The sequence below is a fragment of the Lasiodiplodia theobromae genome (genome assembly GCF_012971845.1).
Source record: "Lasiodiplodia theobromae strain AM2As chromosome Unknown scaffold_46, whole genome shotgun sequence".
Lineage (NCBI taxonomy): Eukaryota > Fungi > Ascomycota > Dothideomycetes > Botryosphaeriales > Botryosphaeriaceae > Lasiodiplodia > Lasiodiplodia theobromae.
Window position 1 is genome coordinate 133,425 of NW_023336526.1, and position 15,263 is coordinate 148,687.

At 55.2% G+C, this 15,263-nt stretch overlaps 5 protein-coding genes across 5 annotated transcripts; all 5 read right to left on the reverse strand.

Annotated features, from left to right (window-relative positions):
• Positions 1–541: 541 nt before the first annotated feature.
• Positions 542–3,666, reverse strand: LTHEOB_11245 (Kinesin family protein; the record flags this gene model as incomplete). Its single annotated transcript, XM_035507980.1, has 4 exons — positions 542–2,827; positions 2,875–3,109; positions 3,165–3,401; positions 3,473–3,666. The coding sequence occupies 4 exons, from the start codon at positions 3,664–3,666 to the stop codon at positions 542–544; spliced, it is 2,952 nt and encodes a 983-aa protein (XP_035366626.1).
• A 692-nt stretch (positions 3,667–4,358) lies between these two features.
• On the reverse strand, positions 4,359–5,762 carry LTHEOB_11246 (uncharacterized protein; the record flags this gene model as incomplete). The annotated part of the gene is made up of 1 exon (XM_035507981.1): positions 4,359–5,762. One exon carries the CDS (start codon positions 5,760–5,762, stop codon positions 4,359–4,361), a length of 1,404 nt encoding a protein of 467 aa, XP_035366627.1.
• Positions 5,763–9,270: 3,508 nt separating this feature from the next.
• Positions 9,271–10,401, reverse strand: LTHEOB_11247 (alcohol dehydrogenase; the record flags this gene model as incomplete). The annotated part of the gene is made up of 2 exons (XM_035507982.1): positions 9,271–9,971; positions 10,068–10,401. The coding sequence occupies 2 exons, from the start codon at positions 10,399–10,401 to the stop codon at positions 9,271–9,273; spliced, it is 1,035 nt and encodes a 344-aa protein (XP_035366628.1).
• A 1,536-nt stretch (positions 10,402–11,937) lies between these two features.
• Positions 11,938–13,356, reverse strand: LTHEOB_11248 (Subfamily b member protein; the record flags this gene model as incomplete). The annotated part of the gene is made up of 5 exons (XM_035507983.1): positions 11,938–11,982; positions 12,045–12,132; positions 12,188–13,112; positions 13,180–13,221; positions 13,275–13,356. The coding sequence occupies 5 exons, from the start codon at positions 13,354–13,356 to the stop codon at positions 11,938–11,940; spliced, it is 1,182 nt and encodes a 393-aa protein (XP_035366629.1).
• Positions 13,357–14,491: 1,135 nt separating this feature from the next.
• On the reverse strand, positions 14,492–15,208 carry LTHEOB_11249 (60s ribosomal protein l34; the record flags this gene model as incomplete). Its single annotated transcript, XM_035507984.1, has 4 exons — positions 14,492–14,674; positions 14,884–15,007; positions 15,100–15,113; positions 15,185–15,208. 4 exons carry the CDS (start codon positions 15,206–15,208, stop codon positions 14,492–14,494), a joined length of 345 nt encoding a protein of 114 aa, XP_035366630.1.
• Positions 15,209–15,263: the final 55 nt, after the last annotated feature.

Genomic DNA, 15,263 nt, shown 5'->3' on the forward strand with positions numbered 1-15,263 from the left:
CATTAACCATTTAGCACTTGGAAGGCTATTTGTGAAGCAATCCGAAAGTGCGCTAATAAAGTGTATTGTACAACTTAGAACTAGGAAAACCCACAAAAGAAGCCTCCAATTCCTATCCAGGAAAACGTTCTGATCCTACCAAAAGGTAGATGAACTAGTCAGGGAAAACCCTCCCTGTATCTAGTCCCGATGCGATAAAAAACATGTGCAGGTGCACAAGAGATCTTGTCCGCGCTGGACAAGAAGATCTCCGATACAAAGCAGAAAAAGCAGATCTGCCCTGACGCCATATTCCGTACCTCGAACCGCCACCAGCCATTCCTTCCACCTGTAGACGCCGTGAAAAAAACTGCCAGGCCCTGTTCGCCGAGATAATAGACAATCAAGGAAAAAACAAGAAAATTCCCGGACTTAAGGTGTCCTGCTCAGTCTGGTACTGCGTAGCATGATCAAAAGAAACCCCGGTAAATTCTCAAGCTCGCCGCGGGTTGAATGATCCCCGACTCAGTGCCAGGGTTCACTACTTATTATGGCAGACTTCTTAGCGCCAAGCACCCTTCGTGTCTGCCCTCAGGCTGCCGCCAGCTGCCGGGCGAGCACCACCCAGCCTGATAGCCTGGCCAGCAGCGAGACCACCAACACGGCCTCTGTCCTCGCTCAACGTGACACGACGAGCGCCAGCAATTGGTGCACCTCCTTTGGTAATCGAAGTCCGGCGAGCATGGTGGCCGCTGGGAGGGCTCTTAATGTTGCGAGTGTTGAGACGTGCAGATCCGGTGCTGCTGTGCACCTTGTGGTGGCCAAGCATGGCGGTCCTGTCACCAACTGAGTTGCGCTTGATAGCTGTACGAATCGTGCGCGCCGCGTTCTGGTCATCGCCCTTGCTGACAGCCTTGAGCCAGGACCGCTCGTCATCAGACGAAGTGGCGCTAGCTTTGTCCGAATCGTTGGGAGTCGCCTCGGATGACGAGGGGATGCCGGACGACGAGACGTGCAAAGGCGAACGGCCGCGTGCCTTGTTGATCTCCAATTCCCGCAGCGGAGAACCTTCGCGTTCCGAATCCGACGAAAATGCGGGCAGAAGCGAGGGCGATGACGGCTTCTTGGAAAGAAAACCGGTTTGGAAACGGCTGTTGGGCCGTACCGGCTTGACCTCGAGAGAAGCCACATTTGGTGGCGCAGGGATGGGGGAGGAGTCGAGGCTTTCGACCAAAGAAGGGATTCCACTCATTGGCGGCGCCTTCTCCGCCGATGACCCGGGAGGAGGAGTGTAGTCAAGAGCCTGCGGCGTAGCCTGGAACTCCACGAGAGCGCCATCATCAGTGTCATCCCTCCAGCGAACGCCACGCTTTGCGTGCTTGCTGGGAGACTTCTTTGGTGTGACCTTCAGCCCCTTGCGCGGCGCGTTGTACTTGCGCCTACGGGGAGAAGCCAAAGACCTGGCGGGAGAAGAGTACGCATTCTCCCACACGGGGACAGGCAACTTCATCGGCGATGGTGCCATTAGCTTGACGGGATTCCTCCTCTTTGGCGTCCCACGACTGGTGGGTGGAAATGCCTCGGTGACCGGGAGGCCACCGTCAGGCTTGATGACCTGAGAAGCAGCCTCGGAGCAGGAAGAAACTAGCTTTCCCAGCATCTCCTTAGCTGTACGTATAGCCTCCTCCTCGTCCATAACCATGATTTGGCCGAGGATGGTCACGACTTCGAAGTGAGCTTGGAGCAGCAGCTGAACCACTGCTGCATCTCCGCCCTTCTCCTGCTCCAACACGGCGGCGTAAGTCTCCCTATCAGCGTTGGCTCTGAGAAGCTCCGCCTCTCTCATCAGGTTTGCAACATCACCGCTGCAATTGGCTGCGTCGGTTTCCTTCAGTTGGCGAATGCCGGTTTGGAGAGCCGAGTCAACGGCACGATCCCAATTGTTCTTCGCCAGCCGCTGATGGAAGTGTTGACGAGTGGTCTCCAGCTCCGCTTGTATGCCCAGAGCAGTCTTGCGCATGGCTACAAAGCTCTGGGGCGCATCCTCCTCCTCCCTTTGCTCGCACACGGTGTCGAATCCGGCGATCCATGCGGATATCATCGAAATGCGCCTCTCGACCTGCTTGAGCTTTCTCATCGTATTCACACGGTCCTGCCGTTCGGCTGCAGCATTTTCATAAGCTGAGCGAATCCTCATGATGCCTTCCTTCGCGATGCTTTCCCTCTTCTCACTCTGCTTCTTGAATTTGACGAATGCGCCTCCTTCGAGATCCTTCATCTTTGCTTGCAGCTCCTCGATCAGCTGCCTCTGCTCATCAATCTTCTTCAGGTAATCCTTGACGTGACGATCGACATTGTAGATATTCTTGGTGATCTTGGTCTGGATGTTCTTCGCGCGGTTCGCATAGCGGAGCGTATTCTGAGACTCATCGTAGTGAGCACTGGATGGACTGACGCAGACGATCATGACTGTCTTGCAGTTTCCGCCGAGGGAGAATTTCAACAGTCGCGTAAGCTTCGAGTTGCGGTAGGGAACGTGGTGCTTCTTGCGAGGATCGCACAGGGCGTTGATGCAACTTCCTAGAGCGAGGAGTGATTTGTTGATGTTGGCACCTTCAACCAGACGCTCACCACGGTTCTTGGTGGCGCTGGCACGCTCGCTTCCAGCCAAATCGATGATGCTTAGGGTAGCCATAGTATGAGGCTCATTTACAGAGGCGTTGCGGTCCTTCGTAGATACGTTGATTTGGAGAACAGCGTGAGAGCGGGAGGAGGTAGCGTTAGCTGCAGTAGGTGACATGGTACGGTTCTGGTTTCCTCGGACAAGCATTTCCATGACTTGTTCAACCTGCGATGGGTTAGCTATTACTTTAGCTCCAGGCAAGTTTCCCATACATTGGTCGGCCTATGGCTCGAGAGGCCGGAGACTGAGACTGCCTGGTTGGCATCCTCTCTCAGCGTCAAGCCAGCCTTGCTGCCCCCAGGGACCAGCAAATCTCTAATGGTCTCGTTGTATATCTCAAGGTAAGAGAGAGAAACGTCCGATGCCTTTGTCTCTTGGAGCTCCGTAAGGCGTTCGAAGAGCTCCTGCATCGTGAGGAAGATGATGCCCGGTTGTTGGGGTGTGCCCCTGCAGCTGGGTTAGCTCGTGGTATCCTCGACACAACAATGCCTGCCACACGTACGTAATCGTGTGCGTCTTTCCGCAGCCAGTGGCACCGTATGCGAAAACGGTGGCATTGTAACCCTCCAGCACATTGTCAAGAAGAGGCTTGGTGGTGCCTTCGTAGACGTCGCCTTGGGTGGTGTTGTCGTCGAAGACTTTGTCGAAGGCGAACGTCTGGTCCTTTGTCTTCTTGCTGTTCGGCACAACGCTGCGGGAGAAGCGGGATATCGGGTTGCTCTCGGGCGGGTCGAAGACTCTGTGCAGCTGGTGGTGAGCGATTGCAGATCGCGCCATAAACGAGCGGGCACAGGGGTTGCGGCAACTTACAGGCAGCGGTCGTCAATGACTCTAATGACGGAACGTAGGCCTTTGGCATGGAGCTTGGGGGTGGGCGCAGCAGCTAGGGAGCCGTCGCCGAGGAAAATGGGGCCATCGTCGTTCTTCACAAGCTGTGCGGCCTCGCGGATGGTGAAGGGCCGCACGCGGACGGCGACAGAGATGGAGGATTCGCCGTCGGCCATAGTGTGGGGTGCTGGAGCGGCGTGGTGGTGTGCAGCTCGCAGGCGCAGGCGCTGTCCGGAGGTCGCTCGCAGTCGTCAGGTTGAGCCCCGGATTTGACGCAGCCCCGGGAGTCGCTCTTGCTGCCGGACCGGCTGTTGTGTGTTTACTTTTGCGCTTCTTCAGGACTAGCGCGGCTGACATAAGCCGGCTCCGGTCCTGATTGGCTGTAGTGTGAGGCGCCTGCGTTCACCGCCCTATCGCCCGGACCCTGAACACGTCGGGCTGCAGCCGTGGAGCCGCCAGCGTCATCGCAACGCGTTGCCCCCCTGCCCACGTCGCACAGCACACTTCGTTTTCTTCATCAATGAATTTCATTTTCTATTTCTAGACCGTAGCCATACCTATGTCCAGGGTATCTCCGGCCCGTCCAGGGCGCCGTATGTACCTTCGCGTGTACATTACCCTCCAATGTTGCCTTGCGGTGACTCGTTTCTATAGTGATTTGCAGCGAAAAGAAGCCGAATGCAGCTAGCCACCCAATAAAATGTCGCCAGCGAAAGGGTGGTCAGAAGGGCGACGCCCAGGCCAGTGGTAGGCCCCTCTGAAAACGAGTGACGATGAAAAAAACAAGTTACAGAAGAAGAGAAGAAGAAGAGAAGAGAATGGTCATGTACTCCATCGCTATGCAATCAGTCGTGAATCGTTCCGGCATCTACGCAAAGGCGTAGGCAATCGTGAAGAGCATCATCATTGTCATCATCAGCGACGGCGCAGCCATCATTGAAGGGGCAGCACCGGTGGCAGCCTGGCGGGTGACGATTCCCTCGGTGCCTATGAAGCCAATCGGCGCTGTCTGCTCCTCCTCTTTCTCGTCGCTGGCAGCCTTGACAGCGCCTCGGCGGTGGTGGACAGAGCGGCGCTCGGGCCCAGCCTGGAGCTTGGACCGGCGAGAAGCACCACGAGCATCAAGCGAGATGGTGCTGGTTATGTACTGGGTGACGAGTGGAACAGGTCCCGTCACCGTGACCATCTGAGTAACCATGCTCTTAGTGGAAGGCGTAGCAGTGATGGTCACGTAGACGGTCTCGAGATCGGAATCAATGCTACCGCCGGCGGGAGGCGTGGCAGCGCTGGTAGCCGACGAGCTTGGAGTCAAGGCAGGAGTGGTCGCAGCGCCCGAGGCAGCACTAGAGGCGCTCGAGGCAGAAGCCATTCCCTGGGCAGGATCGGTGGTCAGCGCAGAGCGGTCACTGTAATCAGAGACAGCTTTGCTCTGAGGATCCTGCTGTTCCAGCTTGTACTGTTGCTGCGCGCTCCCGGCGGCGAAGCTCTGAAGACTATTGGGGCTGGTGAGCTCGACGTCAGAGCAAGTAGTATACCACTCATCCTTGCCGTCAGGGTATGTCGGGTCCTCGCCCGCGGCAGTAGGCCATTGCCACACCCAGTAGAGAGTGTAAACCTTGCCGGCCTCCTCATCCTCGGGAATCTGCACGTCGGTTTCGCAGTACTGCTCGTTGACGGAGTCAGGTTGGCCGGGGGTTGGGTCGGGAAACTCCTTCTGGCGCTTTGTGGAGATGGGGCTCGAGTTGATCTGGTAGCAGCGGCCATCGTCGTAGTTGTTGGTCGCAAGCAACTTTCCGCGCTTATCGCCGCCGGTGCCGTCCTTGGTCCACTCGATCACAGTCATGAGCTTCTCGTCCTCCTTGGGCTCAGTAGTTCCGTAGACGAAGACGGTACCACCCTTCTCGGGCTTACCCTTCTGGTTGTCCGGCAGGGTGACATGGCCATTCTCGGCGTACTTCATGGCAACAAAGTTACCGGGCGCGACGCTGAGGCGAGGCCACTTCTCGGATTGGGTCTGAGTTTGCTGCTCCTTGCGGCAGAGGTTGTCGTCGGAGTTGACGCGGATCCTGCCGGAGTCGAGGGGAGGGAGCAGCCACTGAGAGCTGGCGCCGCCGTTGAAGCCGGGGTCAGTGCGAGCTAGGTAGCTACGGGGGTAGCCATAGTTGCCGGTGAAGGTGCCGTTCTTGATGACCGAGAGCTGCTCAATCCAGGTGTGAGCCGCGGCCTGCGTGAGCAGGAGCGCGGCGATGAGGACGCCGAAGATGTTGTTCATCGTGGTCGGAGCGCGGTGTTGAGTCGTAGGATATGATATGTATGCGATACTCGGAACGGTGTTGGTGTTGAAATCTTGTACCTGCAAGATTCGGGCGTGGGTCGAATGCGTGACAGCGTTGGTTCGTTAGGAAAAATTTGGAAGAAAGGAAACAGGCCCAAAAATGTGAAGTAGAAATGGGTTAAGTAGGGTCGAGGCCGGCACGACTTAGTGAAATAGGACAATAGGAAAGTTAAAGAAGACCATTGTCAGGATTAAGCAGCCATTGTTGCGGCTCTTTGGAATGGTCGCTTGTGAAATCGAGCAAGGGCTGGAGGCACGAACAATGGGAAAGACGAGCACGACTTAAGAGTGAACAAAGACAGACCGCCTAAACAAACACAGTAGACCCGCGCCGTGGCTGGAACAGGAGAGGGTAGCACACGACAGCCAATAGATTAGGGCAGCGGCCCAACCACGAAACCGTAACCGAGATCTGAGAAGGCGTCTTTATTCTCCACACAAGATGAGACAGCCGCAATAGGGCTGGCCGGGACTCGCATGCGCCCGGTTGGCTCACAACAGCCACGCGCGCGCTCTCGGGAAGTTCCCCCAGCAAGCCTAGGAGGCCCCGATGAAGCTTGGGCTGCGCACAGGATCACCCCGGATCGCCAGCCAGTGGAAATCATGGTGGTGAGCACGGTGGTGGATCGCCGTTGGCTGCACGACATGCACAGGCGACACAAAACGATGGCGTTTCTGCGCGAAGCGAGGCGGTGTTTTCTCGAGGGCCGCGGGAAGCAGCGCGGCGCGGGCGGCGAGTGGCTCTCGTCGCTCGCCCAACGCATGCGGCGGTGGGTCACGGACACGGCAAGACTCGAGACCTCGGGGAGTGTGTGTCAGGTGTGTGAGAAGGCTCGGGCACGCGTGGGAATGGGATTCTGCCATGTCGTCGAGAGAAGCCAGCGCTTCGGTGTTTCAGTTGGCCGGCGCGGCTGCGGGCTCGATTGGCTGTCAGCGCCGCGGGCCGCAGTCGGCACCCACGGTGGATCGCAGCCGAGGCCTATCTATCTCCAACTCTTCTTCCTCCCTTCGCCGCCTGTCAAACCCGCCGTGCGCCAACGCCCACCACACTTCTTCTGGCATCGTCGCAGATCAGCAAGCACTGCGACGGGCCGTGCTTCACGCATCCTCGAAACGTCATCGTCGCCGTTGCTACCGCCGCCGATCCAGCGCGCCTCAGGCCGCCATCTACTCGCGTCCGATTGACACAGATGCTTCGCAAAGAGCCTGTCCCACGTTGCGCGAGCGTCTCGCTGCGGCACAGTCCGCCTCAATATACCTACGCGCCAGTACCAGCATCCCCGGTGGCGATCGTGTCACGCGAGACGTGACGCCGCCCTTTTCATTCAAATTTTGAGTTGAGAGCCGCCGTCTTCGAAAATACATATCTGGCGTACCCCGGCTTCCGTGTGAGCGCCTACGGAGATGAAGCTCCCCACTAACGGGTTTTCGTGATGCTCTCCGATCCTGATGGAGAAGAGATCCGGACACAACAAGCGCTGGTACGACCTATAATCGCACGCTCCCAGGATGTTAGGCAGAACTGACCGGCGGCTTTCTCGAAATACTCCAAATCGGTCCGCGAAGCCTTCCCGCGCCCGAGGGATTCAGCCACGTCCCGGCGCAGCATCCCGCGTTTCTGTTCTCCGGCTACAACTGCATCCGCCGGGAAACACCACGCGCCGCTTTGGCCTATCATGGCTCGAAACGGCCCGCTTCGGGCACTAATGTCGCGATGCTGCCGACTGGTCGTTATGTGCTACCAAAGAACTCTTGGTGTCTAGTCGCAAAACATCCGCTACCTTGGCGTCCTCACCGGCGAATATTTTCTCACGAGATGCGTCGTCGCTGTTTCGAGAGGTGCTGCTGGCCACTGCTGCACCGAGACACGTGTTCACCGCCTTCTTAGCTTCGGTCTTTGTCAGCTTGGCCTCTGCGGCCAAGTGTCGTGGCGTGGACATACGACTTCTACCCTCCAGTCCGCCCCATCACAAGTTCCTGTGTCGCCGTCTCGCCATCATCATGTCTGCCTGCTTAGCGCCATACCTGAAACGAAATATTGCTCCCGTGTCGAACCGCCGCAGCCTTGGACGACACGCGTCAACAACAAGCGCTTAGAGCTTTCAATGTCCAGCGTTCGATCTGCGTGTTCTCGACTCCGCAAAGCTAACTTCTCGTCGCTCGCGCTAACGCAAGGCATGAAATGAGCCCCTTGCCGTCATTAGACTGGCCATCTCTAAAGTCAAATGCACACACTGAAACGTGCATTTTTGTTAGTTCATTGGTGTTGCAATTGCCGTGCAAAATAAAGCGCCCTGTAGAGACCGGCCGAATGCCTCGATGCTTTGTACTGTTTACGTATACTTTTAGCCCCTAATGCTGCTTTGTCCTCTTTTGGTTTTGAGTGTCCCAAGTGAGCCACTTGATGTCGCCACTTTTTGTCATTCGTCGTTAAGCTATGGGCAACTCGATTCTCGAGATGGCGCCACTTCTCGACCGGTGGACTGCGGCTCAACATTTCTATGCTTTCCTCTCAAACGCAAGTGAGCCGACCAGTTCAGCAAGGACACATTCAGCCCATTGTCCACTGCAATATCTTCATGTGGCATGTTAATAATACATTGCTGTATTTATTTCCCTAATCGTTCGCATCGGCATCGGATCAGCGGTGAACTTGATACACATCATTCGGATATCAACAATTCACATTTTCTTTCACCAAGAAATTGGACAATGTGGCTCATAAAGCGCCTGCGCCATATCAGACACTCGCAGGCTCAGGCAACAGACCTGCAGATGGGATACGGTTTCCATCTAAACCATTCACTCGAGAAACTGAACCGCGAGCCTTCGGGTCAGTCGTCGATGATTCATTTCGGTGGTAAGTGTTCATCTCCATAGCCCGCTTTGTCAATTGTCTGTTGACAAAGGCCGTCACATCAGATGAACAATTACTTCACCTGCGAATCAAAGAAACTCCCCGTCGATCCTCGCGAGGCCGCCTTTGTGTCCTAACTCACCGCGCCTTATCCTCGATACGGCCACGGTACCGAAAGCTGCGCAATTGAACCGGTCAGATCGATGGCACCTACTGTCCTTGTCGGTACCGATTCTCATGGCAGCGAACTTCACATGTTTTGGCGTTCACGCGGTTTTGTGGGCCAGGTCTTGATGCCGGAAGACCTTCACAACATGGATGTTTACGCTCATTTACGTCGATGAAGATGATGGATACGACATATTTATACATTTGTAATATTAAAAGATAACTCGCCGGCTCGATTCAGATATCGGATCTGAACGACATAGTGCTGAGTTGTATGGGTTGATGAAGTCACGCAAAAACCATTCTAAACAGGTGTGGGGCATTTCAAATAACTCTTTTGGGTGGTGATATAATGGACGTTTTCTCGTGTGCATTCTTGTGCTTGCATGATGGGCAGTCTCTTGCCATTGATAGTTTCACTTATGATTCTCCAGCTCCCACCGTGTCTGCAATCCTGAAGACATACTTGACCGCACTTGCCTTCCCATCCCTCAAGTTCTCCAAAGCCGTCTGCACGCCGGCTAAGCCACCAGGCACGACCTCCTGCGGCTGGGGCTTGAACCAGCCCTCCTTTAGGCCCCTCGCGAACAGCCTGAACCACACGAAGCCGAAGTCCTTGGCATCGTCGTGCACGGCGCCAACACTGGTGGTGGTCTGCACGACGTGTGCAGGCATATTGGCGTCGTGCTGCTTGCCGGGCAGCACGAGAGTAATCTTCCCGCCCGGCGCAAGCACATTGCCGAGCTGGATGTAGCTGCCGTGGTCGGACACGGCGTCGTACGCGTGCAGCAGCTGCTGCGCACCACCCGCGGGCAGCGCGGCCTTGATGCCCTCGACCACGGCGTCGCCGCCCTGCCGGTAGTCGACGATGGTGTCGCCCTTGGACCGGTCGATCAGCGCCTCGACGTGCGCCGCGCCCCGCCCCGCGACGCAGATGAGCGGGTGGATGTTCGACCGCGACGCCAGCTGCACCGCGTACGATCCCACGGCCGATGCGGCGCCGTAGATGACCAGGGGCGTCGGCGGAGGCGTTGCGGGCTGCTGCCATGGCTCGGGGAGTCCTAGGCGCAGGTACAGTCCGACTGCGGCCGTCATTGCGGCGAGCGGGATTGCGGCGGCCTCTGTGGTGCTCAGTGTAAGCGGTGGCAATGCCTGGAGTAGCGGGGACAATGGTGTCTTTGGTGCGTCTGCTTCAAAGTCATTTTTTCTTTGCTTACCTTCAAAAGTTGTGCTTTTAGGAATATGAAAAGTTGTATGAGCCCAGGCAATGGCGTATTCAGCGTAGCTGCCGTGCGGCTGCATCATTTCGTGGAAAGCAGCTACGCGGTCTCCGGGCTTGAACTCGGTCACATTGGCGCCGACCTTCTCGACGATGCCCGCAATGTCATCACCTTCATTTCGGGGCTGCTTCGTCCACTCAGGTAATTTCCAATCTTTAGGGTTACTCCCTGAAACGATGACTTTGATGAGGACTTGGTCGTCATTGGGTGTAGGGATGGGAGAGTCGACGATCTCAACCTTAGTTCCAGGGTGTACAAATACTTCCTTCATGATGGCTGGATTATGGTGGTTCATGATCAGTCCTCGAATACTCTATGACAGCCACTTAGGCGACTATATATTATCCAGACCGCTTGCACTCCCGACGATTATTAATAGAGTAGTGGGGCTAAATATCTTTAGAGAGTAGTAGAACTCGGAACGCGGTAACTACGCTAGCCGAACGGATATAAACTAGGTTTACACCCGTTGCCTTATTTCATAACTTCGGTGTTTGCACCGGCACCCCTGACTGGTGCTAACAGCTCGTGTAGAAGAGATCGTTGGAAAGGTTGTGGTGCCAAGGGAACGTAAGATGTTGTTGTCTCAGGCTTTCCTGAAGCGGCATATCAGTAAGCGAAGATGTGGGGCTAGCTACGCACGTACGTCATAAAACCTTCATGGCTTGCTTCTGCTAAAGGCGTGTCTACGTTTTGTATTACGTCATATGTATAAGCTTGCGTATAATCACACAGTCATTAGGCAATCCCTTGATGCTCTGGCCCCTTACAGTGCGGTATGTGGCTGCTGGAAGGATTGGTAAACCATTAGAACATTGTTGTATGTAACCTCGGCCAATGTACTAAGCAATACAAAAAAGAAGAAGAATAAGGAGAACAACCAGTGGAGGATGTCGCTTTAAGCTACTCCGGGATGATCCGCTCCTTGAATCTCAACTTCGACGATGAGATCGCCTCTTGTGGATGGATCAATTGATCTCGGCAGACCGAAATCATGGAAGATCTTCTTCCATCCGTCTGGTGTGTTCTTCGGGCCCTTCACCTTAAAGACCCTACCGCATATGGTTCTGACTTCCTTGCGCCACCCGACAATAGACTCAGCAAGAGAGATTGCAATCGTGGTATGCAAGTTCGAGCCATCACGTTGGAATAGATGATGGGCTTTCTGAATGTTGATTGGGTCAGCAACGCATTTTAATAAATTATTAGGTCTGTGAATAGTGATAGATCACTCACATCTTGAATAATGAACCATATATCCTGGGGCACGCCGTCAGGCCCTTGGTTACCCACACCAAAGAACTTGATTTTACTCCCGGCTTTAAGACCTTTTTTAATAGGAATGGTGAGGTCCTTCACTTCCATCCTGGTGGTACCGGTCCGCCGGTCAAATATTTCTCTCTCGATGCTGACTCTGCGTTGCGTACCATTGAACACTTCCTCCAGCGAGACTTCAATTGGCTGTCGAACAATGTCTGCTCGTCTCGGAGTCACCGGCGGAGAACCCGATGTTGAGATTGGCGGCGGCCGTGGTTGTGAAGGGGTCGGTGTTCGTTCGCCGGAAAGTGGTGACATCTCCCTCGGGCTGGCTGAAATATCCTCGTCCCACCTTGTGGGGCGGCTTCCTACGGTCCCGATCCCAAGGCCGCTTTCTACTGGCTTCTGCCTCGAGTAAGGATCGAGCGAGGCATCCCCTCTTGAAAAGCCCCCAAAGCCCCCAAAGATAGAACTTCTTCGATCTGGAGACGCCATGGTAGCATTTTCGCTTATCGAGCCCCTGCCACTTCCCCCATTCGCCGCGTATGAGTCACGGCGGAATGCGTTCTGAAGAGGCGGCGTAGGTGGAACTGAGCTGCGGCGTTGCACCGTGCCAGCGCTGTATAACGTGCCGCTCGGCATGGCAAAGTAGGTTACCTTCTTGAAGCTACTGGATGGAATGCGCCAACATTCGGCCAGAATATCCTCTTCCGCCTCTTTGGGAAAACCAGAGCAGAACTCACGGCTTATTGGCTGAAGTAAGCAGATGCGGGATACGAAGGGTTTTGCGAGATACTCACAATTTCTGAATCTCCTCTCGCCTTTTCTGCTCCGCTTCCCAGATCCGCTTTTGCTCTTCGAGAATCTCAGCTTCCTCCTTCAGTTTTCGAATCTCTTCTTGGATAGTGCTCTTTTGTTCCTGCATCAGTACCATCTCCGTGTCAACCCTCCGGGGCTTTCTCTTGGGATCAGCCAGAGGATCATATTCTGTTGCGCCATCTGGATTCTGTCCATGTGTGTTCTCTGGAAGATCTATGGACGTCGAAAGTGTATCCATGTCCACCCCAGCGACCGAGCTACGAGGGGACGTGTGGATGGTGGCCGGCGAGTAAAAGACATCGTCTTCACCTTCCACGTAGTCCTCCACTGTAGGCTGAAGGTTGCGAGTCTTTCTGGAGCGTGGTGTTTCGTCGTTGTTGGTGACATCGTCAGGAGGATCTGGAGACCCTGCTGCGGGAGAGTCTGGGAGTTCAATGACCCCGTAATCATCAGAGTGAGCATCGCCATCATCGAACTCTAGCATATCCCGCCCCACAAGGACGGGATGTTGAAGTTCATCAGCGAGAGCGTCCCAGTCGACAACTTTGGTCAGAATGAACGGCGGCCTTCGCTTAGAAAGGATATCGTCCACCAGTGTGTAAAGCTGGGCCTTCATGGTCTCCAACGCTGTCGTGGTTGCCTGCTCCTGAAAGTCCTGGAAGGAGTTCCTACGATCGCATATCTTCTTCTGCAGTTCCGACACTTCCCCATCCAAGGTTTGGATCGAAGTACGCTTCTGTGATGGGAGAGCATTGATGAAGTCCTCGATTTCACGGAGGTCTTCCACACACTCTTCGAGCAACTCGCGAAGTTCGACTTCAGTATGATGGTCGCAGCGTTTGAAGAAGGTCTTTGGATCGGTAAGCTCTTCCTCGAGGTCTTGGAGGTCGCAGTACAGGCCGCGAACTACACGAAGTGGGTTAGTACAATTCGGGTCACTAACGGAACGAGCTATAGGATTTGATTGACCTACGATCGGTCCGTATGTCATTGAAGCGGGGCCCCGCACTACCGCCTATCAACGTGTGGTTAGCTGATGGCCATCTCCAGACATTGGCGGAGACTCACAAGCCTGCGATTGCTTCCAAGACAAATCACGAACACCCTTCAGATGGTCAACGACCTTACTGGAACCGTGAAACGCCGCCATCGAGCGGCGGCACGCATAAACGAGGAAGGATCAGGCTGAAGTGAGGCTACCACTGGGAGGGGCCAAGGCAGGTTTTTGGGTTTTTAAAAAAACGCCCAGCCTTGCGAGGCTGATACCGGCTACGGACGGGCTGCCGGCTTTATGCTGATTCGCATGTGGATATGCACCATGTTGCATCCATTTCTGCCTGGCGCAAGGCTGAAAGACCAGGCGTTTGTTGCTGGTCTTTCGTCCGTGAAGAATAAGCGCGGTAGTCGCCCGATTGTCCGATCAGCCCCAATTGGCCCCCAGATGCGCGTAGCAGGAGGCGCGCGCTGCTTTGCGGCACAGGTGATTGTTGCTGCCGCGGCGCTTCCCAGTGTTTCGCCATCCGATGGAACAGCTAGGATTGCACAATATGTTGTTTGTATGTCTCACAAGCACTTCAAACGAGCGCAGCGCGGCTAAGTGCATGCATCTAAATCTGGTGGATACTGGGCGGGCTGAAGCAGGTGGTTGCGTCCCATCCGAGCCTGCCCATCCTGCTCGTTTTGCACTATTGCCAAGCTTATCCCATGCACGTCAGATTTGCAAAGACATAAAGCTCCAAGAGTATTCTGAAGCTGACAATTAGGCACACTGCTGGTCTGACTAATCATGTTTCTCACATGGAAAACATGGCAAAAGCGAGGACTGCATTTGAAAACTTGCATGCACATTGGAAAGTGGCTTGATGTTGCAGTGGGACAAACTCGCAGAGCTGAGAGATGTTGTCTTAGGTTAGCGATTCAGGCATTCTCAGCACTTGGCACCTGAGCTGCATAGTTTCGTTGCGGGCTTCCAGAAGATGGTTGCTGTAATTGGTGGCAAAAGGACCAAGTGAAAGAGTTGGTGACCACCTGAAACACCATGATTGACAACAAAAGGTATCGTAGAAGTGCCGCGAGAGTCGGAGTACAAGCGGAAAACCTTTGGGAGATTTCTTTTTTATTCGTGCAACCAGTCCGATCGTTACCTCCCATTGAGCGACGAACCGATGTCAGGCACAATGTTCTTGCGCCAAAAAGCCGTAGAAGCCCATCCCGGTTTTGAATACGCATCCGCTGACTCCGACCGCTAATGTATAGTTCCCCCCTCAACCCTTCAGGCTGCCCATTTAACGCTTCTTCTGCTGGGACTCCTTGAGGACCTTCTTGACGATCTTCTGCTCCTCGATCAGGAAGGCACGGACAACGCGGTCCTTGACGCAGTTGGCGCACCGCGAGCCACCGTAGGCACGCTGGACGGTCTTCTTGGGGCGAGACACGGTAGCGTACTCGTGGGGGCGGAGAGCAGGGACCTGTTGGGACAATTAGTATCCGCGTCGAACAGACTTGTTCCAAGCACCGGGGCCGGGCGATTCTGTGCGCTGAGGCGGGCGATGTCATCTCCGGTCGCCTTGAAAAGCATATCCGTGGCCATCCCATCGCAAATAACCGCCATCGTCCGTCTTTTGCATCAAATCGCCCGGAACTCCCATGTGCAGGTAGGGATGGGCGCTCGACTTACACCCGCGAGCTTGGAGCCGCAGTCACCGCACTTGGGAGCAGTGCCCTTCTTCTTGAGGTGAAGGTAGCGGAGCTGACCGCCGGGGGTCTTAACAACGCGGACCTTGTTGGACCGGGTGTTGTAGCTGCATCAATTCCGTCAGTCGCGGTCGTTCGAACGGTGGTGGTAGGGCGAAGCGAGGAATTTTCGGTCGTGATGGATGCGCAGAGGACTTACGGGGTGCGGCGGCGCTGCAAGCAGAAAAATTGTCAGCATCACATCTAGGCGAAAAGGAAACTCGAGTGCGAAGGGGTGCACATACGTAGGTCAACCTGTTGGACGGCATCTTGTCGGTATTGCGGGCTGTGATGCGCGGGGGTGTCGTTAGTCGTCGTTGTCGC